This window comes from Anabas testudineus, chromosome 16, assembly GCF_900324465.2.
Source record: "Anabas testudineus chromosome 16, fAnaTes1.2, whole genome shotgun sequence".
Classification (NCBI taxonomy): Eukaryota; Metazoa; Chordata; class Actinopteri; order Anabantiformes; family Anabantidae; genus Anabas; species Anabas testudineus.
The window spans coordinates 18,893,203-18,918,869 of NC_046625.1; the positions used below are offsets into that span (position 1 = coordinate 18,893,203).

The window sequence follows — 25,667 nt, forward strand, 5'->3', positions numbered from 1 at the left end:
TATGGGACATGGTTGTTTCCTGCCTGGACAGTAGCCTTCTTTGGTTGAGCATGATCGACTTTAACATTCATATTGCCTTATAATATAATTTTTGACAATACCACAAAATTCAAATATATAGTATCATATTTAAGGGCGCCCCTAACCCTTCCGATGAATATGATAAAATAAAATAAAAACATTCAAGGGTAAGTTTCTTTTCCCCTTTGCCAGCAGCACACATGTTAAAGGAAGACTGAAAGTTCTCTCCATCTCCCCTGACTGTCCTAAAGGTCAAAGACAAAGAAAAGCCCTTAACTGTCTCTTTCCACTGAACTGTTATACAGTCGTCTTGATAACGCAGCATCCATCTCGCTGCTCTTGTGCCAGCAATCATTTGCTCACTGTGTGGGATGCAGACATTTGAGAACTAGAGTCAAACTTTCAGACAGTTTTAGTCTGTCATTTGTTTTTCTCCTCAAGGAAAATGTACCTCATACACAGAAGGTAGCTTCATTTAAAGTAGCATATTCCTGTCCGCAAAAGGATCAGCGTACTGTATGTATGGTCATACTGTATCCGTCACTTTATCAGCAAGATAACCATTAGAATAACTGTTTGACTGCTATCCCTACTGTTACTACGAAGGTGTTGAATATTTAACTGTCCCACATTTCAGTTTATATAGCCCATGAAAACTAATCCATGACGTGCATTATTTTGTATTTAGCTCAAAACCAAGTGCACAACAGAATAGTTAAATCATGCAAGGCAGATAAGGAGTGTGTAGTCCATGATTTCTTTTTTTTTATATTCAGATTGTCCAAACCAAAGACAGGGGAGGGGAAAAATGAACTGGGATAAAACCTGACATTTACCATGTTCCAGGAGCAGTGCCCAAATAGCTACCATGTAAAATAACTGAAATGCCAAACCATATCCCATTTGTATTCCCTTACTTTTTTACCAGCCACATTAGCTTGTTTTTAATTCACAAAAGGCCATGTCTGAACATTTTCCACCAAGAAAAGGGAAAGTAAATTCACCCCTTTACCTCCCAATATGTGAAATGTAATAAATAAAGACGGACAGCTCTGAAAATCGTCTACTGCTACACGTGGCAATGATTAGGCTAACAGAGCTTTAAACTCTAAATGGATGAAGTGTGAGGTTTGAATGGTGTGAAGGGACTGGACAGGATTAGTGTACTCTTACAGCTTTAAAGTGACTTTGTGTATAGTGTCTGCAGCTGATGGAAGATTGTATGACAGGGATAAGCCAGTGACGTCCAATGATGTTCTCCAGAGAACTGCTAATTCTTGGACCAGTGTGACCATCTAAAACTGTGATGTGAGGTCACTGATGTCCAACTCTGCCTTTGATGATATGCTGGATTAATAACGACATGGTCACGCTCTAGTCAACTTCCAGTGCGTGATCTGTAACAACAGCAGGAACGTCTTTGCTGCTCAGCGCCTCTGGGACAAAGAATCAAATCTGGTCATACCAACCTTTGTCCACATTCTGTAGAAAATATCCTGTGCGATTATAACTTGTTGAATAGCAGAGAAAACATTGATTGATGCCTTTCTGAATAAATTGCTTTGCAGTAACATACAGAACTGCCTAGAAACCAAAAACACAAAAACACTGCATTGTTTATATAATGTCATCTTTGAAATATGATGTTCATTTTTTTCTCTTCACTGCCTCTGTCCCAGAATTGATTGTGCAGGCATTCTGAAGTTGCGTAATTCAGACATTGAGCTTCGCAAAGGGGAAACAGACATCGGACGTAAAAACACACGTGTGAGGCTGGTTTTCCGAGTGCACATCAACCAACCCAACGGCAGGACAGTGTCCCTACAGGCTGCCTCCAACCCCATTGAATGCTGTAAGTCTTAAACCCTAAGCCACAGAAATAAATTCACAAACTGGTATGCCCCTTTTCTGGGCTTTTCACTTGAGCAAAAGGTGGCATCTGTTGCTGTAATCCAATAAACCGAGCTACTATTTTATTACCTGCTGGGGCAAATTCAGTGGCTCTGCACCCAAAAAGCTTTATATGATAAAACCAATTTGCCAAAGCAATAGATGCATTGTACATGGTGCCAGACACACGTGTTATCTATCTCAGTTTACATTTTACAACTCAGTGCACAAGCCATTGTGGTAAGACTACCCAATTAGCACGGATTCCATAAAGGTCATTTGTCAGCCCCAGGTTTGGCACGATTGAATGAGTGCATTGAAAGACATTGCTGTTTCTTTGTCAATTATTTGTGTGTATATAAAGTATTTGTAATGTTATTTGCACCCAAGGAAGCCAATTAAAACTTGATGGCGACATTATTTTATTATGGTAGACTTTCATTTGAGTAAGTTCCCCATAACAGAAGCTTTCTTAAAACAGTTTATTAGTGCTTTAGAGAGCTCCTATCTTTAATTAGGCTATGGGATAATAGATTAAATACATGAATACGCGAAGATTAATGTACAACAGGGCACAGCGCTGAATGCACCTCGTTTGATTGTTGTGGTGGACAGGGGTCAGCATGGGAAGATGTTAATCTGTGTATACAGTGCATTGCATTTAACTGTGTAGTGGGCTGCATAGCCGCAGACCAGTCAGTCAGAGTGCTCATGCTGACCCGTGTCTACCACAAGACCAGGAGGATTTAATGTTGTGGCTCATCAGTGTGTGTGACTCTAGCTGGCTCATCAATTCCCAAAGGTCAGCATAGCTAACCACATTTATAGAAAGTAGAGACAGGTGGTTGGCCGTAGGCTTTTTAGTGGAAAATAATAACAAGCAATCTGACCGTGAAAATGTTGTTGATCAGTTTTCCACCTTTTTCTATGTAATTTAAAGAGCAGCTGTTGGCTAAAAACCTCTTAGCTAGGGTTCATGATATCATTATAATAAATTTGATTGCCTGTTTAGCTAACCAAGAACTGCTGATTTGCTGGCTGTGAACAGGGCTTGTGCTTCTCAACGTGAATGGAGAGCATTGAGGTTATATAGGTTCACACACTGCATTCAAATATATGTGTTTCCTTTTTACAGCCCAGCGCTCAGCACAGGAGCTTCCCTTGGTGGAGAAGCAGAGCGTGGACAGTTACCCTGCCACAGGAGGGAAGATGATGCTCCTGAGTGGCCTTAACTTCCTCCCTGACTCTAAGGTGGTGTTTGTTGAGAAGGCCCAGGGTAAGCTGCATCCCCATACCATGTGTATTGCCTCTCAATTTCCCCTCTTAATATCTCTTTCAAATGTCTCTTTGCCTTTCTGCCTCTGTCACATTTCCACAGTCTCTCCTCTCGTCAAAATAGAGCGAGCTTGCCAGAGAGCCACATGTGGTGTGCATTAAGCCACTATATTTTTAACCAAAGCGTATTTACATTCGCTGAAGTTTCCATTGCCCGTTCACTGGTGCTCACCACAAGTTAAGGAATGAATCACAACCAGGGCATGTGCAAAGTCTCCTTCGCTCACTTTCCCTCTCTACTTTACTGTCTCTCCCTCCCCTGACTCCCTTGCTGTTGACGTTTAACCCTCTCACTTGCTTTCACTAGCTCCCTCTCCCACCCGTATTCACCCTAGCTGCCTTTTACTGACTCATGGTTAAGAGGTTATTCCTTCCTTTGTCCACATTTTTTCAGACATGTGTTTCCTCTCTGCGTAGGAGGTAACAATGGTGAAAACACTGCTGATCAAGTTTGCATGAATGATCATTTCCTTGATTAAACCCACTAAATCAAAACAGTGGTCAAGCACAGTGGTACCTCTGAAGTCGTGTTGAAATAGGTCAGCTGCTAATTAAGATAATGAACATGTAACAAGTAAGAAGGCATAATGGAGGTGGTTGTGCTTCTTGTCTGTGGTAGTAACCACCCATTGATTTATTATAGATTTTATATCACCTGTTATTGGTGTTATGACACCACAAAAAATCTACCCCCCTGCATTTTCCTTCCTAGACCACAGTCTCTATAAGGACTTGAATCAATTTTATAAAATTAAAAAGAGAACATAACCTTCTTTGCACGTCAGAGAATGAATGTGTCTTATTCTTGCATCATGCACGCAGATATGTCTAACTCATTTGGGCTTTTATAGGCTTACAAGCTAAATATAGAGTTTGTCGTATACATTTTCAAACAACCATAAAAAGGCTCAAAACATGCAAGAAACCGGTTTTCCATTTTCTATAAATCACTGACAAAAAACAAAAACAAAAAAAAAAAAAAACAAAGAAGAAAATATGGTACCTGTGTACATTGAAAATAATGCCTTTCATCGAAAGGTTACGTTCTTAAATCGTGATGGTATGAATAGTATAGAAGAATAAAATAACACTTAACTTTTCAACTTGTTACCTGTTAAAGTTTAAATGAAATTTGATAATTACTTAGAAATAAGAAGACTGTCTGTCTGTCAGTCTGTTACTCTTTTCCTCACCTCTCCTTGTGGGGAAGTGGATGAACTTGGTAATATGGGGTCTCCCTCCTCCTGGCTTTACTTAGTCATGGAGGGGGACCCCTGGACAGGAGAGCTCATTCATACGCAACACCTTTTCCTCTCCACCCCTTGTAATATGAGACATATGACCCCTTGTAGGGCTCTCTCTCACTCTCTTCCTCTCTGTCTACCTTGGGTACTCTGTTTCCTCTTTTGCACTTTTTCACTCCCTCATCCCCTGTTCTTCTTACCTCTGCCCTCAATACCCGTTAAAGACATTAGCCGGGGGGAGCTCTGTGCTAGTGGGATCCCCATGCTCGTGCCTGCCATCGACATTTCAGTGGTTTGTTGTCCGTCTCTGTGGTGTCGAAGAAGACAGAGAGATCAAAAGCGAGATTGACTGTCTGCTACTTGGTCTGCTTTTATGTAAACTTTAATGACCCACCACTTCCAGGGTCTCCTAAGTCAAAGAGCCCATTACAAACAGATCTACATGCATAAAAACACAAAGGAACACACACATTCTTCACTAATAGCAAATATCTATGAGCAAGTATGAGTGTGGAAAATTACTTATGTCTAAGTATATGGCAAAGTATTGTCTTTTGGCATTTTAATCTGAGAATCCTGCTGTTTCATGAAGGTCTCGGACTCAATATTTCTCTGACTATTGATTTAGAAGGACTAAAGTGGGCTGAAGAAAAACAAAAGAGTCCAGTGAAATTATAGTTATATTACCGATTTATTCTATAACTTTGGTTTTATTTTCCTCTGGAAAAGTTCATGACTAAATGCACTCATGAAATACAGAGCATCTCATCACAATAATTAACACTTGCAGACATGTGCTCACACACACAGTGAAACACACACATGCGCAGATACGGCCAAGCTCTTTGTACAGCACAACACCAATCACTGCTTTTGCCACAGTGGTGACAGCCATTACTGTTGCTGCCATCAAAGGTCAGGACAGCTGCTCACTTTCCAAAATTGACTCCAATAAACACCTTCCAGAAAATTCCACAAATCCAAAGGAGCAACAGACGTTTTGTGAGAGCCCCAATCCAACTTGTGTGAATAATTATATACAGTTAAAATCATCCAAGTTGAGTCAGAGGGAGATCACACACAGCACAAAACCTATTAGCACAAATGAGACAACCATAAATCATAAAAACATGCATTTCTTAAACTGTTTCCATTTGCTTTCATACACTGTTTTTGCACAAACAGACCCCATTGCCGTTTTCTTTGAAAAATCTGTTGAAAATAATGGGACTCAACCATCGGTTTTCTGGTTAAGTAATGAGAACATTGACAGGACACCCAAAGAAATCCACTAGTCTTTGGCAAATCATTTCCACTTACTTTATATTATAGTTTTAAGGATTGGAACATTATTTTAAAAGTGACTAAATAAATGCCCGAAAGATAAACATCCACTAACCTCTAATGGAGATTTGGGGGAAAAACTACGCGGGACAAATTTGAAAAATACAGGTAATGACAGATTGTTTTTAAGCTAGATAATAAATAATAAATAAAGGGACGGGCTAATGAGCTGGCATCAGTGTTTCCAGCAAATTCCCCAAATGGCACGTTTGTATTCACCATAACCGTCCAGCGGTCAAAGTGATTACGAAAAGAGAACGTTAAAGGCAGGTGATGTTGTTGCTGAATGTGAAAATGACATCAAGTTAGGTATGAGAGAGAAGTGGATGCTTAGCTCGACTACTGGGCGATGACAATCGCGGCTGGCGAAATTTTCTTTTCAGGTTGTCCATTTGTCCCATTCTCATTAACGAGATATCTTGGGAACACATTTAGGGAATTTCTTCAAAAATTACTCACAGATGAACTGATTAGATTGTTGGTAGTCAAACTTTAAAAGTCAAGGTCACTGTGACCTTGTGTCTGTCCCATTTTCAGCGTCATAATATGACAGCAACATATATTGTGTCACTGAAGGCACACTAATTCAGAAAACACTCTGTCAATGCAACAAGTCAGCTGTATGGTTGATAGTTGGAGGACATGTTATAACCATAGTGTGAACATACAGTAGCATGTGCTTTTACATCTTAGACCAGTAGGTTTTCTATCTTTAAGAGAACTAGATAAATTGGACACACAATTTGTTTTTCACCTGTTGCATTGCTAAACTATTGTTTCCCTTCTGCTAGTCCTTAACTGCCACTTTAATCTCCCTTTCCTTCTCTATGTTGTTTTGATTGTGTATCTGTTCCCCCCCGAGATGTCCCTAGTATCAAATGAGCAGAGCTCATAGCTGTTGCTACTGCAGGAGACCTTAATTTGCCTTGAAAAATAATTACTTCAACTTTTCAAGTGCCGCATCCATCCCCACTGCTCCACTTCATCACCCACAGGATAACTGATGCAAACTCTGCGCATCCTACACATGAGTGCACGTGTGTGTTTGTTGTTGTGCATGTGCGTCCTCCGTCCCTGTTAGCCTGCGGGGCCTGTTTGCACTGTGCAGTAGGAAGTGTTTTCAGTGAGTCATCTGCAAGGGATTCCCTGTAGAAGGGGTGAAACGGAAAAAGGTAAGACCCTCAGAGGCCAGACAGAAGGAAGAGGGAGAGGGGAGGAAGAGGAGAGGCAGTAAAAGACAGTTTCCTTAGAAATCCTGCCTGAGACACCAGAGCACTTTGACCTTAGTTTAGTGAATAAACATTTTGGTCCTAAACAAAAAGATTGATGTATGCGACTTTTATAGATAAACATTATGTATTCTATCAGCGGATTATTTGATATTAATGCTTCCCTGTATTTTGTAGTTAAGATTAAGTTAGATAAAGACAGACTCAAGAACCTCAAGTCCACATTTTTGTTTTACTCATTATTTTCAGCCGTAACTATTGTTGACATGTATTTTTAATAGGCCATATCTTTTTTTTTTACTTTTTGTGAATGCACTATAAGAGCATTTACGAAACATTCCATCTTCTTTTGCATTGTTGTGCTTGGTTTCCTTTTTCAGTCATTCTTTCTTATACTTGTGTCCTGAGGTTGTGTCAGTATTTTGGTTCGCCCAAACTGTTCCTTTGGCACAGGAGTAGGAAGACATACCTGGCGCACCTATTGCAGTGTGTGTTCTGGCTTGCCCTGCTTTCCATGGATGGAATGAGTGCTAGAGGCAGGGAAAATATATATATAGAGAGAGACAGACAAATAGAGAGAGAGCGAGAGATGGGGAAAGCCTACACTCTGACTCAGAGGGGAGGTAAGGGAATTCCCTGGTGAGCTGGATAGTTTTTACATCTGGTTGGATTGGAGTGTTGCCTGGAACTCGGCAGCACCACACAGCCTGTGTGGTGGCTGCAGCAAGGAGAAGTCTGGTCTTCTCCACCTCTGCTTCAGGCAGGTCGAGCTCACAGCCAAGACCAAGATAATTCAGAGGTGTAGTGTAATCTCCAACATTAGGACAGTATGGTCCACAGCATTCCACAACAACAGGCTGAAATATTTGGATTCTCATTCCTTCGTACTTTGAGCAACCCTGGCCTTACGGTCTGTCATCTGTACGGTTAGAGCTCACTCACAGATTGTTTATACTTCACTGAACGCGTCAACCCTGGGCAAGTCTAAACACCAGACTTGTTGCATTGTACTTCTAGCGGTATGTCTAGACAACTTTTGGCTTTATGCTTTACACTTGGATAACCTGCTTGAAGGTTTGTAGTTGTGGCAGTGTAAGGTCAACCTCCACCCATGCCTCAGGTCACATATTAGACAAGTATGAGTTACAGTATTGTATCTTAGGTTGGAATACCACACCACAATCAGTGATAATGTATAATAATTGTTGTTCTAGGGTTTAATTTTTCATCCTCTGTTGTCTTCTCCCATGAACTCAAGCTATTTTAGACCTCTGGGAAGTGGAGAAAAAACAAAATATAGCCTCACTTCCTGATTAAAGGGGGGGATATATATTATTTGGCTGACTGAGTCTGTATTTTACTAATTTTCAGTGTCTACAAGAATAAAAAGTTAAACCTATCTGACTCAATAATAGAGTGAAGCATAAGTGAAATACAACAACACAACTACATCCTTCACGTCTATACATCAAAGCAATATATTGAGTCATACCTATACTGTAAAACTAGAATGCCTAGATTGTTCTGTGGCCTCCACTCTTTCGTCAGACCTGTTAGAACATGTTATCAAAAGTTGGTTTAAGTTGGAGAGAGGCTTTTTTTTTCCACAGTAATGTCACCCATTATATGATATGAATAGTGATAAATCTTCATGAAAAGTGCATGGGTTCAAACAGATGTAGTTAAATAGACCCTGCTCAAAGCCAAAACAGCATCTACCTGCAGTCCTCTTCACTACACAGTAGCTTCAAATTTGCAGCTAAAGGTTTGTAAGTACAATTTTTGCTGTTATCCTGGAAAATACGATGGAGCATACCATGGAGAGCACCCAAATCTCCTTCATGAACCATAGCTGTTGTCAAAATATTATACCATTGTAAAAGTCTGGAAGATCATCACTTCCGGTCTTTAGATAATTTGCAGACAATACCACACAGCTGAAGTCTTGATCATCCTGCTCAGTCTGCACCCTCAGGTCAGCTTACACGTTCCCTGTTGTACACCAGATATAACTCACTTCCTGACCGTAAATCCATCCCAAATCTCCTGTCAGGTCATAATTTATACAGTAGCCTCTCAATCCAAAGCAGACCCACATTTCTCCAGTTTTAGCTGTCCTCAGATTGGCAGAGACCAGGTGCGTCAGAGTGGAAAGCAGCTGTACCTCTACGATCAGTCATGGGGGAACCCCTTTGGCCTTTTGGCTTTGCTCCTCATTGGACAACAAAGTAATTGCCATGAAAATATGTGTAAAATTACTGAGGAATTTTCTGTCTGGGGAGCAGCAAATCAGTACTAAAATGGAAAATAAACTTGGCATGTGTAAACAGGAGTGAGAGAAAAATGCTCCTGAAAAGCATCTCTGGAAAAGCAACACAGCTGCAAAATATGTGTGGGTTGTTTTAGAAGAGAACTTCTGCAATTAAGCATATGAATCAAACTTTCCATTCTCAAAATATTAACGCGAACACTTCTTGGGCATTGGGAGCTCGTGTGCACAATACAAGACTTTTTAGAAAGGGAAAATCATCCCTGGCTGTCAGTGTAAAAAGAAAAAAAGAAAAAAACAGATAAGGTCACTGTGAGGACATCTAGGGCACTGCTCAGCTGGATGTGGCTTAAAGTAAATGAAAGCTATTAGTCTAATTGGGGTGTAGTTAGTATAAAACTACAGCAGCAGGTAAAAGCAGGCTCTCATTTTAACAATAACCAAAGTTATGTGACAAACGAGATGATTTGTTTCTGGGAGATTTGATCTAACAGCAACTGCGTTGCCGTGTTGTCTTCACATACACAGCATTGTGTTGTCAAGAACTGAAGCAAAGGTGAGTCCAAGTAACCTCGCCCTGGATGCGGTCTAATTGCCAGATGAATGAGTGTGTTGTCCTGGATGTCTGTGTTAGTGTTAGTCTTTGTGGATCCCATTTGCTCAAGTGAGTCATGTAGAGCAACAGGCAGATTGTAGAGTTGAGCCATAGAAAATAAAAGTGTGTGTTTATACGGTATGTGCTTGCACGTGTCCGATCGTTTCTTTGTTCTATTGTGATGAGATTATACCAAGACTTCCCAACACAGCTCCCATACCCCTTATTGTTTTGTGCGTTCCCCTCTTATCATTCAAACTGAAGGCCAGAACAAAGGTAGAGGATACTGTGGTTGCATGTGTGCATGTGTGCATGTGTCTGCATCTCTGCGTATGCATTTTGTGTGGGTGGAGGCTGTGTGAAGGAGGAGGTGTTGTCGGGAACAGAAGTGTTTTGCAGATGTTGCAGGGAAGAAGTAGTGAATGGAAAGTCCTGTGGTTATCAGCCGTACAGAGCTGTTTGACTCGCTAAGGTATGCCGCGCGTGGCCCCATCCCAACCTGGTCTTACTTTTAGATTTAGATTTGCAAAGTATGAACGAGCAATCATTAAAAAGTTTGGAACTAAGTGGTTCAGAGGTATAAAAAGCGGGATGAAAGATCCAGAGGAAGGTGGAGACAGGAGAAGGAGAGTTAGAAAAGCATGTTTACTAGTAGAGGTTGGGGCTGATGTCGTATTCTAAGGTTTCCCTCTTGGAGTGTCTCCCAGAGCGGAGGCGGGTGAGATTCCCTCTTGGTTCCCCTAGACGTAACATGAGGAACGCTCATCTCTGCCTGTCTCTCTGTCTCTCCCATTCTGCCTGACCTTCCCCTTCTCTTTGCACTCTCTAATTATCCTTCCATACTCTCACAACATCCCAGCACTACCTGCGCCTTATTCTTCGGCTCATCGCAGTCACCTGCCACGTGCACCGTGTCATTTGCGGTTCTATAGTCATATCACTGCTTTTATTCCCCCGTGATCCACAACATCCCCATCACTGCTTGGCACATTTCTGCATATGCAACTCTTTCCTCCCCGTTAAATAAAAAACCCTTATCTAACGCATCCACCATCTGTTTTTCTCTTCCCTTGCATTTTAATATGGCCATTTTGAAAAAAGATATCTACTGATGTTCACTCTCTGAATAATAAAGCTGACCACCCGCCCCCACAACCACAGTTCACCAATAATAAGCCAACCGCGACCAGGATCCTTTTATTCTTTCACTAGCCCCATGATGTGAAAAACATAATGCTTTGGGGATAAAAAAAAACAAGGGTTTTACATCTTCCAGAGCTGGTTCCAGAGCTATCAGTTATTTGGAAACTGACTCTGATTATCTTATCTGATGGCTTCCTGTCCCAGAAGCAAAGTGCAGCATATGGCTGTATCCATAAAGGCGCAGCTGCTGCTTAACCCACCAGCGTGCACAGTGCCCATACTACTGCCTCAATTGGTGTGCCACCGACACAAAGGTTGTTTTGTGTCACTTCTATTTCTGACAGCTCTAATGAGTCATCAGTTCTGAAAATCATGGCGCTGCGGTGGGTGCTGATTGCGCTAGCAGAGCCCAAAGCATCTGCTCGCTAAGGTGTGGCATAAAATCACAGAGAAAACCCAAAGAATGTGAGCTAAGCCTTTTCAGGCATCCAACAGCTGCAGTAGCTCACAGGGCTTTTACTGCATGGCAGCAAGGGAAGCCTCCTTACCACAACACGACGGAGATGAGAGGAAAGGGAGAACAAACGCTGCTGCGTTTTGGTGTTTTTTTTGTAATTTTACTGAACTGAGTTAAGAATAGACATAAGGGAGGAGAAAAAAAGTATCTAAACACACATTTAAGGAAGGGATCAAAACAGTGTAGAATTTAATGGAGACACTGGATAAGGGAGTGGGCAGTCTCAGCTAATGCATTTATTATTGTTATGTTACAAATCTAATATTATGTATTTATTATTGAATTCATAAAATCATGAATAATCCGTTTTTAAAACTTGTTTTAGTTCCAAACTAGGAGTTTAAAGAGCGGACGAAGTAGCAGAAGTCGAGACTAGCAAATGGTTTTGTTTGATTCATGATAATCAATATTAATCAATAATCTTTACTGACAATTTCTTTTAATGTCTTATTGTTTGAACATTGCTGTGTACTTTGATTTGCAGATTATATCCACTCTCCATTTCAAGTCCATCTCGTCTGTGTAACGATGCAGTTTATAACGAGCCATTGTATTTTATTGTGCTGTTAATAGATGGGCATCATCTGTGGGAGACAGAAGCCAAAGTTGACAAGGACTCCATCAAATCAGTAAGTGCACTTCACTGACGTGACTCATTGGAAATGCTCCTGCTGTCTTCAGTCCCACTCTCCCTTGACACTTTCTCTCACTTTCCTCTCCCTGTCTCCTCCTCATCTGTCCCCTGTAATGATGTAACCTTTGCTGAGGCATTACCAGCTGCAACAGAGACAATGAAGATTAGCCCATGCAATCCTGAATGGAATTTTCACAAAATCTCCGTACCCCCTTGGAAGCAAACAGAGGCTTGTTTTTGTTTTTTTTTTTGCATCCGACACTCTCAAAAACACACACAGGTTACAAAATGGAAGCGTGCCCACACTCACGCCACAGGCCTCCCAGCATAGCCAGACGTTTAGTTCACAGCAAAGTGTTGTGGGGTGTTGAGTTGGACCTAAACACCTCGTCTGCTGTGGACTCGTGCAGCCAAGAGTGGATTACGCCCTTGCGTTTACCTGCTGCTTTTCATGAGCGCTGTAATGAGAAAATGAACCGGCACTCTTATTTTACTGACTCTTCAGTCACACATTGAAAATGTGTTAATACAAAAAAGGAATCATCGAGAGAGGGAAGCAAATGTTGTTCTATGTGTCACAGATATTTGCTCGTGCTCTGGACTTAATTAAGACTTCACTGAGGTTTGTTAGGTCTGCTTTCAGTGTGGAGACTAAAGTACAGGATTGGTGAGAACCAGTTTGCTTGTGTGTGTTGACACTATGTTTTTTTTTGAATTGCTGATGCTTTTCATAAGTGGTGTCTCATCCTCCCCCCGTTCCCCACACCCTTCCCATTTTGGTGTAAACTAACTGAGGTAATTTGCACTCAGTCTAAAATAAACCATGTGAATCTAAATGCTGCAACTTGAGGGTGTTTTTCTCCTTGTTGATGCTGTTATTTCACTCAGGTAAATGACTTGGTTGCATCAGGAGAGTAAATATGGACTCTGATGTCTAATTATCCTGATGTGCTGTGGCTGGAGTCCCAGATGCTGGAAAATTAGCAGGCGCGCAAGGCTTGGCCACGGGCAGCGGTGTGGAGAGGCGAGGTCAATGAAAGACAAATACTGCAGTGTGTTTATTTGTAGATCTAACAAACAAGTGGGGAGAGACTGCAGGAGAACACTAGCTGCCTTCTTAGGTTGCCACCAGACTACTTTAAAGTGCTCCAGCCTGCCTTCCTGACTGTGTTTTTATTGCTGTCCAGAGTGTGCTTTCTTTCAATGGTTAGGATGGAGAGAGAAAGCCATGTGCACACACCTAATACACTCAATCAGCCACCTGCATGTTTTCATTGTCGTCATCTCGAGGGCAGACAGATCCCCACCCCCGACCGTGGCTGTCACCTTCCACTATGCACAGCTGTCACAGACCTAAAACCTGCTTCCTGTCTCATTCTAGCTTTGTTTAGACCCCAGAAAGAGAGAGGGACATCCCAGTAATTAGACCCAAAAGCTCAGACAAACTATCTCCAGGTTCTTTTGTCAGGAACAAACCAGTCTAAAGTTCACATCCGTCCAGACTTGCCGAGGTCTGGCCTGGGGGGGGAGGGGAGCAGGCTAGCCTATCCACAGGGAGGCACGGCTGTGCAAGCAAATAAGCCAGCTACCTCTGTCCTCCCGTGCTGTACAGAGACAAAGCTTAAGCCCTAGGGTTTTCTCAGACAAACACGGGCACTGGACCAACATCATGGGCTCTACTGCTGCGTCTACACAATTCAAACGAGCTCATCTAGACCAGATCCCAGGCCATCCTCTTGGAAATAAACATAACAGTTGATTAACTGATTAACCAGCAGGTAGTCCTATAGGGAACGTGAAGTAAGATGAGTACATTCAAAACTGTTTTCTTTTCTAATGGCATCAGCAACTGTCTTTTGCTGTAATAGGGGGAAATATCTCACTGTATCCATATCTGCATTTTAGAGTACTCTTGTTGTGGAGATCCCACCGTACAGGAACCAGAGAATATCCAGCCCAGTGAATGTTAACTTCTACGTCTGCAACGGCAAGAGAAAGAGGAGCCAGTACCAGCGCTTCACCTATCTGCCCCCAAATGGTAAGCATCATAAATATTTCCCATTATTATTAACACGTTGTCATTACCTCACATTGCTTTTGCCAAGCTCCACATTCTACTTACATAATGTCAAGTGTTTCTCCTGGTCTTGACATCCATTTACTACAGTTTACTGTAGCTGTCAACGTGCCATGTGAAATTTGTGACCAGTTTTCAGCCTGTGTTTTTGACATTATGGCTGGCACCACTTAGCTGCAGCCGGTGAGTGAGAGCTGTGAAGATGTGAAGCGTGTTTATTCTGTAGTGAGACCGCGTTCCCAAGCAATGAGGTGTACCTGCTGAGTGACACAGCCTCCAAGTGCTGTTGATGTAGTGAAGTCAATCCCCCAGTGACCTGACTTTCACACCCAAGCACACACAATGCCCCCCCAGTTCGCCATCCTAACACACATTTAACAGGTAGTGCTTTGCCCTGTCAGTCTTGTGGCAACCTGAAAACCCTCTGTGTGTTTATCATGTGTCCCTGGCCTCAGTGTTTATAGATGGCTTTCATGTTGGAATTTGAGGAATGTATTGGTGAGAGTTTAGAGAAGAGCTCAGCTTCAGCATTACTATTGACTGTGAGCTATTAACTTTTCACGTTGCACATATAAAATATCAACTCTGGTGTCCGTTTCAAGGATCCTCCTAGAGCACCATTATTTTATCTTTATGAATTCAAATATTGCTCAAGTAAACCTATAGTTTTTTGCCAGTTGAGCAGCCGGGACATGAGTGTCTTTCACCAGGATCTAAACAACAGTTTTTGGTGCCTGATCAATTAAAAGAGGTTTTAAATAACTGCCCACCTAAATTGTACCAGCTGGTTTAGAGACTCCAACCCTTCAGTTTACATGGCCCACCCCCCCCTCCTGTGATAATCCATTAGATCAAAACAATAGTATCTTGTTTTCATTGATCAGTCTAATGGGTCTAATGCTGCTGGGATATCATACCATTGTGTTTTAAGCCTTCAGCTGTTAATAAGATGTGGCATTTAGATTATCAGCACATGTATTTAAGGCCACAGGAGATAAGTGATGGATGTTTTGGAGGAGGTTCTGAGAGAAAGTAGACTAAGGCCCTATTTGAAGATGCCTGATTATATGATAATTGATTGCATGGTTGGTAACAAGACCAGTGCAGAGGAGACTAACTGTGGCCATATATAGCATATCAGTTTCATACACTGTATTGCCACAAAAAGAGAGAGAGAGAGATGTAGAAGCTTATCAGCCTCCACTATGCATCTCTAAGTCATTTCCCTGAGCATAAACACAGCTCTAATTAGAAGATGACTTGTGTGTTCTCTCTTTTGCTGCCAAGTAAACCACAAGTACAGCGTGGACCACACAAGCAGGGCCGATGTCCTCTCAAAGGAGCATAATTAACTCACAAGTGTTACAGCCAGAGAGATCATGCATTCCGGGCTCTTGAGTTCAATTTACAGCACGTATTTACTCCGCTTTTGAAGATGCACATTAAAGTATGCAACATCATGGTTTTCAAAAGAAATAGTCCGTTTTAAGATCAGCTGATGAGACAGACTTTCGGGGATGAAACAGTGGCAGGTGACGCCAAAACACACCAAGCAAAGCTGCAACAGGCTCTACCTAACATTAAGTCCCAGGGAGACTAAAGGGCTGTATTATAATCTAATGTATCATTACAGAGATTGAGTCCGGTGGTTGTAATTATAAATATGCATAGAAATATAAATAGTAATAATGTCATTTTTATTTCTTATTCATGATACAAGCTGTCATTGTGATTAATCAGTGCTTGTTGACTGAAAAGCATCCACAAAGAACACTGTATAAAGGCTCTAATCAGTGTAAACAGGCCCTCTGTAGTGATGATCACCGTAATACTTTCATGGTTTCAATACGGTAACAAAGAATGCGGAAATCCGAGCGAAGCTGTTTGCTTTTGAGGGTTTCAGTGTGTGTATCAACACAGAGAGAAACAATCAACATTGTGGCCAGGTACTTGGGGTGGGCTGGGGTGGAGGACACCCACACACTTGCGTATGCACACACACACACACACACACACACACTGTTGTCAACACCTTTTTGCTTGCTCGTATGAAAAGACTCTTCCGGCCTGCTGTCCCACTTCAAGCACAGTTGTGGTCTCAGATGTTGTTTAGCGAGAACATTTCTTTCACACTCTGGTGTCTGCTCATCTATAAAAAGGCAAACCCAAACCTTTAAATAGCCTGACTTGTTTGAAACAGCGGAAGGATGAAGCAAACACTCTGTGGGACACAGATGCGAATGAAAAACCACCTTCATTTTCCATTCAGATCACGTGACCACCCTGTTATTCTTTGACGCTAATACAAATGTAGTTGACACCTACTGTGACTGAACACTCATGCAGGCATTTACTTAAACTAAACGTGCAGCTGAAAAAAAAAAAAACTTTTCTATGCTGTATATTACTGATTATACTTAGAGACTATAGTATTGCAATAGAGATTAGACACGTATGCAGATTATGACATTCTCTCATCTTGCATTGGTTTCAGAATTAACAAAATGACCAGATATTGTCTGTAGTGGAAACATAGCTGCTCCCACTTCTGCTAGCTGACATACAAGGATCAGCTTCAATCATGCAAGTAAAGAAGCGTAGCACACCAGTTGAATCATTGCCATAATACGCAATGTGAGGTGAAAACAGGCTCTGAGCCATTCAGAAACATTCGTTTGTCAGTGTACACTGTCAGTAAGCTCATAGGTCAAGTGTCTTTAGGAAGAAAGCAGTCATTAATTTGTACTACAGTAAACAGAAGACCTCTAAGTCTCTAGAAGCATAACTTCTTAATCAAAAGGTCAATTAAAAAAAAGTTAAATATATAACATGTACACAGCAGTTGAGTCAAATTTATGTTTCTTATGAGTAATTGAGTATGAAGTGAAGCTGTCTTCAGCCTGTGGATCAAGAAGACATTTACTGTTGAGATGTACCATCAGCACAATTTGTGGTTCAAGCCTAAGTGGTTGTCTGTAATGTTGAGATGTACAAGTGTCCTCGTCTGGCTCCCTGAATGAGCCTCGCTTTTCCAAGCTCCCTTCCAGTCATTCTTGCGTGAGTAGAAACGTGACGTGTTGCTCTTCAAATAAAAAACAGTTTTTCACCAACCACATTAAACAACAAATGCCAAAAAAGTGCTGGCAGTAACGTAAGCTTGAGCAAAGAACTTCTCGGAACCCCTTTATTTTTACAGGCCGTTTGGAGATTCCTCTGTAATATCAAGTTCTATTCTTAACACAAATGGGTGCCGACTGCACTGGTTTGTGGTCAGAAAGCCAGAAACATGTTCTCTGACACATACAGGAAAAGTTAATGAACCTCACATTGTTCTTTTTTTCTAAATACACTGTCCAAAAAAAAATTCACCACCTGGATTTAACTAAGCAAATAGGTAAGAGCCTCCCACTGGATAATTACTGCATGGATGACAATGTTTCAGCTGCCAACAAGTTATTTCACTTTAACTGATGCAGAGAGTAGCTTCTTATTTCTTAAACAACCATGTCTGAAGACACATCCTGTTAAAAGAAGATGGAAAAGATGTTAATCTGTCTCAGAAGGGTCAAATTGGCATCAAGCAAAGAAATCATCTAAAAACATCTAAGGAGATTAATGAATCTACTAAAACTGAATGAAGAACTGTCCAGTTGAAGGTCATGTGGTCTGATGAGTCCAGATTTAGCCTGTTTCAGGGTGATGGGCGAACCAGAATAAGAAAAGAGGCGAGTGAAGTGATGCACCCATCATGCCTAGTGCATCATGCAGCTGACTACCTGAATATACTAAATGAGAATCTTTGAAATGTGCTGTAAAAGACTTAGTGTGACTTTCCCATCATTTATAAAAGATCTTGGCAAAAAAATCTATGCAGTTCTGGATGAGAATAAATGTTGTGACATTGCAAAAGCTTATTGAAATGATGCCACTGTGAGCGCGTGCCGTAATCAAAGCTAAAGGCGGTCCAATTAAATATTACAGTGTGTGACTTGTTTTTTTTGACCACAGTATGTGTAGTGACCAGATTGCCTACACAGTGGGACATGGTGCACCAGGTACCTCTGAGTTAATGAACCACCACCTGCTCCATGGTAAATGTCATTACTGATTCATGCCGTTCAGCATTTCTGCTGCGGCATGAGAACGTTGCCTGAGCTCTCAGAAAATAGAATCAAAACCTTTTGAAACCCAAAAGCCCCCATGTCCAGTGGCGACATGTACTTCTTGTGTGAGCCCAATTTGCTTGAGAAAATATGAGTGCTCAACAAAATACCCAGATTAGGCCTGATCAGTTTAATATGAGCAGGCAGAGGGGGGGACAGCCAGAGGTACAGAGAAACTATGTGCAGTGCAAAAACTATCCATGGGCCATAACCCACAGGTTGGAGGGAAACAGAAGCCAGCTGAAGCTGGGAGTCGTGCGGTGATTCTGTTTTCTCAGCTCACTTACAGTGTGGAAAGGAGACACGCAGATGGATGAAGCTGGAGGGAGGCCTCTGTTTACATCTGTAGCAGCTGAGCGAGAAGCTTGTAAAAATGTTTGAAACTGTTTGAAGAAAGAACTTTCAGTAGTCCGAAACGGTTTGATTCCCTATTTTGCCAGTGTTGCTCATAGTCAGATAATCAATCCACATGTAGGATGGAAGAAAAATAGCTGACTTCACGGGTCGTGAATAACCAACTCCTCACTAAAAGTACAAATGGAATACAAAGTGAAGCTGCAAATGACAAATGCATCGCATCCCTTCTGAGGTACAGCTGACCCGTCCTATTTCCCGAAATGAAAAGTTGGGTAAGATCACAGGCAGATAATGTTGTGATTAGTTTCGTCATCGTTTGGGAACCGGTGAACGCTACAGCAAGAGGAAGAGAATTGCTGAGGAAAGCAACTGTGGATATATTCCACACCATGTGACTAGCGTGTTATTCCCCAGGTTGTGTAGAGGAGGCCCGTGAATCATGGGACTCACCTTACGATTCTCCTCCAGACACCGGGCCTGGTCCCTGGGCTCCTAACAGCAGACACGGCTGACGTAAATGTGCTCCCCGCTGCGTTATCACCGCTCTACAGCTCAGCACCCCAGAGGCGACAGGCGTGATTAATGTCTTTTCAAATCCAACTCCTACAAAATAATAACAAATCGCCAAGGGCACACTAAACGCTTCATTCATCTCATCTGCACCCTTTACTTTTACTCTGGTTCAAAGGTTCTTTTGTTTACACATGCAAACACAAAGTTTAGAAAGACTTATTCATATTGACATCTGACGCCTTTGAGTAAATGTCACTTGGGCAAGTAGAAAGAAGAAAACCTCTTATTGGCTGGCATCAAGTGCTTACAACACCCATTAACATTTTAACAATGTGTAGAAATAGAAACAGTGCATTCATTGTGACTGTGGAGTATTTGCTATTCATCTGGGTATCTTAACACTACCCTGTTGGCTTACTCTGTACTTATATATTAACTCAGCAGTGAGCTTGTCCCTCTTCTTTTCTACATCCAGGCCATATTTTCCTGTATGTTACTGTTCTAACTTGAGACTGACTGAATTTTTAATTCATAATAAAAAATAACTTTTGTGTTTTTAATAACTTCTGTCGAGGGTGAACAGGAAGGATGTGATACTTATCAGTCCGAACTGATCAGGATGCAGTGCAGACAATCTGTGCTGGGTTTGAAATTAGAAGAGGCAGGATGATCAAGTGGGGTCATTGCACTCGCCTGCATTAGCTGAGGTTTGAAGCTCCTGAAACCACAGCTCTACAGTTCCTTTAGAAGCTCAGGCAGCCCAATCAAAATCTAATCATCTCCTTTTTTTTTCTTTTCTTTTTTGTTCATGCTCTCCTCCGAGCTTTTGGTCCTGAGAGAAACAATTACGTCTAGATTTGGGAGAAAACCTAGGGGTCCTAGGCTCCTCGAGCAGCAGCAACAGCAGCAGCAGCAGCAGCCCAGTGTTTTAAAGTAGTCTTTTTTGGATATCAGAGTTAGAGGAGAGTCCAAAGAAAATAGGTCTTATTCATTATTAGAGCCAGCTGTGGCTTTCCACACTGATGACTCAACCATTTTTCTTTCCCCACCATTCTTTTGCTTTTTTTTTCATGATGTGGTAAAGAGGGGTGGCGGGTGGGAAGCGAGAGGGTTTCTCTTCTAGAGGACTCTGCCAAGTTGACACCAAGCCCATATCCACTGGTGGTTGTTTGTTTGGATTATGGAGGGTACTGTGGCTGCTCACTGCTTTACTCAGCCTCACTCGTGTGCTCACTGTGCCACGTGGATCCCCTGCACGTTTTTTTTTTTTTTTTTAATATCTTCACCTTTCTTTCTACTTTTTTTTCCACCAGTGCCGATGATAAAGACAGAACCCAGTGATGAATATGATTCACGGGGGACTGCGGGCCTGCCCATGCATTCAAAGCCCTACTACAGCCAATCTAGGCTCACTCCCATCATGCCTGTATCTGATTCGGATGCCTGCCTGGTTGGTGGCTACTCTCCCTGTCCGCCTCGCCATGCTGCAATGCCAACATCATCCCCCAGCTCCAGCCCTACCCTGCATGACCTTTCCCCTGTGGCATACAGCAAGTGCCTCCCCAGCAGTCCCAGCCATGCAGTACTACCAGGTCCCATGGTTGCCCCAATTCAGGAGACCCCTGGCCACCCCAGCCTCGCCCATCCAGCCTCACCAGACCACAACACTTCCCTAGGGATGCTCCCTTCCCAGGGCAGCCCCAACCATCTCAACAGCCCGGGACCCCATGGTTACCACCCAGTCTATGCCAAGAGTAGCCCCTCGTCCTCCCCAGTATCCCACCCTTCAACTCCCGGTGGGACTGCTGAGAGCCCATTCATGCAGGCCTACAGCCCCAGTCATGCAGCAGCCAACTCAAGCCACGCTGGAGGGAGCTCACCTAGCCTTCTATCTGAGGATGCCAGCCCCCCTTCAATGGCCATCACCGTCAAACAAGAGCCCCAGGAACTGGACCAAATGTACCTAGATGATGGTGAGTGACCAGAAACAAGGTGCACATGTATTGTTTGCAAGCTTGATTTGATAATTTGTTCTATAAAGAGATGAAAGCTTATCTTGATGAGCTTTCTCTGCTTCCTCTCTCATGTCAAAAATGGCTGTTTACGTAGCACATTTATTTAACACCTTGTGCTTATCTGCAAGCCCCCACACATAGCTGCACCTCTCAGTATTTCCTGATGAAATTCTGGCAGCAGATTTACGTCAGATTTGTTTAATTTTAGACGTGGCAGATATGTTTGCTTTTCATGTAACGTGTGGTTGAGCTCATGTTGTCCGACCGGCTTTAAAACACTAAATTGCCTTGATGGGATTTTGAAACAATCTGTCAAAACATCAGAGCACCGAGGTCAGCCGGGGTGCAGCCGAACAAAAACAGTGGCACACGCTTAGAGATCCAAACTGTTGACACAACGACTAATGAAGGAAGCAAAACAATGGGTAGGGGTTTCCTGAACCAAGCCAGCCCCCCCTTCCCAGGGATGCTGGGAGGCAGGAGACAGAGGTTTTGTTTTCCCGTCTTTTCCCCGCGGAGTCTGCACCATGCGACTGTCGTCATCAGGGGAGACTGTGGGGTCACTGGTCTCCCTCTGGCAATGAAACCAGTCACACCCAAGAGACCATATGGTCGAGTTTATTGCCTCCCGTGTCCATCTCACATTATGTCTCTCAGGTCACCAACCTGTTATCTGTGTTAGCAGAGGCTCCACTTGTTGGTAGGATATATGTTCAGAGAACAGCAGCATGATTGCGTCAGTTTGAAATGTTAAAATCCCCCATCATCCTAATAGAGACGGGGGGAGGACAACTCCTTACTGAACTCATCAGTAAACCCATCCTGTGCACCTTTAGTTCAGTAAACTGACATAGTGTGTGCACGCTCGTGTTTATGCATGAGTGTGTGCGCGCACTTCACTCAACAGCTCTGGGAGTAGAAGGGTGATAGGCATGAGGGGACCAGGGGAGTTTTGCTGTGGAACTGTAATTGAGTTGAAATGCAGTTGTCAGCATATCTGTCAGCCCTGATGAGTCCCAATAGTCCTCACCTCATAAACACACAATACAGAGACAGGGGGTGTCTGTCTGTTATCAGCTCTATAAACCGATTTCCAACTTTTTCTTTTTTTCTCCATATTTACTTATCTCCTGTCTTCCTTTCTTAGGTACACAGCAATACTGAACACTCGGAAAATCTAATTTAAGCTATTTCTGACTAGTTTAATAGTGAATGCAGGCAGAAGCTTTGATTTCAACATAAATTGAATAAAGTGAAACTGTAGCTTTATTTTGTGTTTTCATTAGGTTTGGCAGGGGGTCCTTTTACAGCAATAGTATGAAGATACACCAAATGTACATAGCAGTGCTAAGGTGAAATCATGTAACCTTGTTTCTCTTTCCCATTACTCCATCCACTGTCACTTTAGCAGGCTCAATCTTCCTGCAGCTCAGTGGCCAGATATATTCAACCTGTGATTATAGTTGCATTAGGGACGCACAGGAATGTGTATTGATTGACCAAGGACAGTGAGGCAGCCCCTCAAAGTACCTCAACGTGCTGCCATTTTGCATCACCTAATGTCTGTGCAAGTATCTGTGGTGAGCTCCTGGAGTCCTGGTAAGTATGTGGTGGTAATACCATACTCCAAAAGCATCTGCTGCTCCCGGGCCCAGCCCTATACCAAACCCCTCAAATGAGCCCTAAGCTAAAATAAATAAGATCGGAAGGCAGCTCATGGCGCGTCCCGCTCCCCATCCACACGCATTACTGCTGTATGTTAGCAAGTTGAGCGCTCCATTAGAGAAGGAAGACAAGCGGATGACCTCACCACAGCAGCAGTGATTTAACGCCAGCCATGTAGAGTAGTGTTCCTCCTCAGCAATTGGGGTTGGTGATTTTGGAGTCTGCGGGAGCACACTTGATCTTCCCCAAGAGTGGAGTGCCTCCCACGCTCCAACTCCAAGGCCTCCGGCTCTCATCAGCCAGAGGAAATGTCTCTCTCTGGCCAGTCCCAGATTTTACACTGCCCCTGAGAAATCACTTAACTTATCAGTGATGGGCTACTGTACTGCAAGGAGTACGGTAAGTATGCAGGGAGTCTGCAATGTAAACCTCCTGACTGCCATACACAGTCCCCATTGTAATCTGCTGAACTTTTCCCTCTGCTGTGATTGAGGCCTACTAACTACAATGCAAGGCATGAAGTGAGGACTGTAGCGTCTGCAACAAGCTTTTATGGGAAAGAATCCAGTTGGCAATCAGATCCAACTTTGGAGCAGCCATTTCCATTCAGTGGCTCTCATACCTGGAAGTAAGGAAACAAGTTGAGGGAATGGAAGCAATAAGATGAAAACACCCAACACTGCAGAGAGACTCTGCCTCGTGGCATTGTTGACTCACCGTCGTAAACAATGCTTGATGGGGCCCAAATAAAACCAGACATTTCAGATATTTTATGCTTACTCACGGCCCACTCTCTGTGTTTTACAGGGCAAAGTGACTGTAAGCAAAACACCAATGAAATTACATCAGTGTATATAATGATAGATTTGATGAAAAACCCTAACGTTGGTCTTGTTAGCCATAGTTATTAAGCCAAAAAAAAAAGAAATGCTGAAATGATAACTGAGGCCAATTCTGCTTACATCATTCTTTTGTCTTAAACATCCACTGACACACAGGTCCATCGACATAGGCACATGAACTATGTTTTTGTGTTTGATCTTAGACCTGGCTTTTTTTTTTTTTTTTGCATTGCAAACCAGTGGACCCCTAGCCCTGGTGTTTGTAGGTATTTTGCAGTGGATATATATGTGTGTTTTTGTATGTGTGTGTATGTGTGTGGGTGGGTGCGTGGGTGTTTGGTCCTCTGAGGCTGCTGCCGTGTGTCCTGTCTCATTAGTTGCTGCTGTGATGGGTGATATCATGAAATGCAGCTGAATGCAACACACAGCAAAGCAACTAAAGCTAATCAGAGGGCCAGATTTCTACCAGCTGCCTCTCTGGGAAACAGAGGGCCCTTATTCCACAAAGTAAGAAAAACACAGAGTGCAACACAGCCTCTGCCGATTTCTGACATTTAACATATGTTAAGTGTTCTCTGATTGCCTCACGTTACTGGGTAGTTTTCTTTGTGATTGTTTCCTCCTCATTTGAAGATTTGTGCACTTGAACCTCTATCAGGATTGTTTTCTCAAACTGAAAACAGAATTGTTGTCGGGCCTCCTTTCCTACTTTACTCCCTCCAGTAGCAAAATAGACATTCTAACCTTTCAGAGGATCTCTGTCCACGGTTGATGCTTCAGAAGGCAATTTGAGGCTTTCATCATGGAAAATTTTACACATCCTGGAAAGTTGCCCAGACCCCAGGACTCCACAAAAACCCTAATGATGATTGAGAGCACGTCCACACCATACTGAAAACATGAAAACATGCTGAGTCGCTAACATTGGATGTGCCGCAAGGCTGGCTCTGGGATTGGAGGCAGAAGAGAGAGAGGATTTAGGGGGAGGGGTGTTCATTAAAGTGGATGTTGAAGTGTCTAATGGGACTCGCTAAAGTAGAGCTGCTCCTGTAGCTTCACACTGTATGTATTTGTGAGTGCGTTTGCCTCTGATAGTTGGTAGAGTCAGCGAGATGTTGAAGCACTGTCAGAGCCAGTGACAGCCTATGCTTTCACAACACTCCACCTCTGACACTGTGGCCTTTTGGGAGCAGGTCAAGCCCCAGCTAATAGTGTACAGAAAGAAAGGCTATCTTGTGGTTAAGTGCAATGCCAAGAACATAGTCTCCTTCTAGACATAGTGATATTGACAAGTACAAGAAGAACGGCAATGGCTTTTTTATTATTTATGACTAGAAAGTGGATGTGGATTTTTTTTTACTACTTGTTATTACTACCTTCTCATATTAGGAACCCTGTTTTTTTGGCAGCTCATGACATGGTGAGGTATAAGTAAATGTTTGGACTTGCTGGAGAAGTTTTGTAGCAAAAACTAATAGGCGGCTGAACTCTTGGTTTGAGAGTTCGGAATCAACGATCAAACTTTTGGGATCAACAATAGATTTGATTTAGTTTCTTCTCATTGGGGATCAAAATAGGCTCACATGTATTCTCCAGTATCAGTACTTGAAGGAGTGCCCTCACATGCATAAATGTAGATCTATGTACGGTACATTGGAAAAGATAAGCGCAGCCAATATCAGTGGTAAAAACAGACATTATACCCTGTAGCAGCACACAACTGGAAACTTGGAGTCATTCTTGTAAAGCAGATAACAGTCATGCTGAAACACATGAGTTTGTCATATAAAGGATGGAGGTTACAGTGGAAGTAT

The 25,667-nt window shown here is 42.5% G+C and overlaps 1 protein-coding gene across 1 annotated transcript in view; it reads left to right on the forward strand.

Annotated features, from left to right (window-relative positions):
* Nucleotides 1-25,667, forward strand: part of LOC113171082 (nuclear factor of activated T-cells, cytoplasmic 1-like) — a 55,415-nt gene that overhangs the window by 16,528 nt on the left and 13,220 nt on the right. Inside the window, exons 5-9 of the mRNA XM_026373458.1 lie at nt 1,701-1,873; nt 3,047-3,187; nt 12,161-12,216; nt 14,127-14,259; nt 20,645-21,304. Coding sequence (XP_026229243.1) covers nt 1,701-1,873; nt 3,047-3,187; nt 12,161-12,216; nt 14,127-14,259; nt 20,645-21,304 — 1,163 coding nt within the window. The remainder of the gene's footprint in view (nt 1-1,700; nt 1,874-3,046; nt 3,188-12,160; nt 12,217-14,126; nt 14,260-20,644; nt 21,305-25,667) is intronic.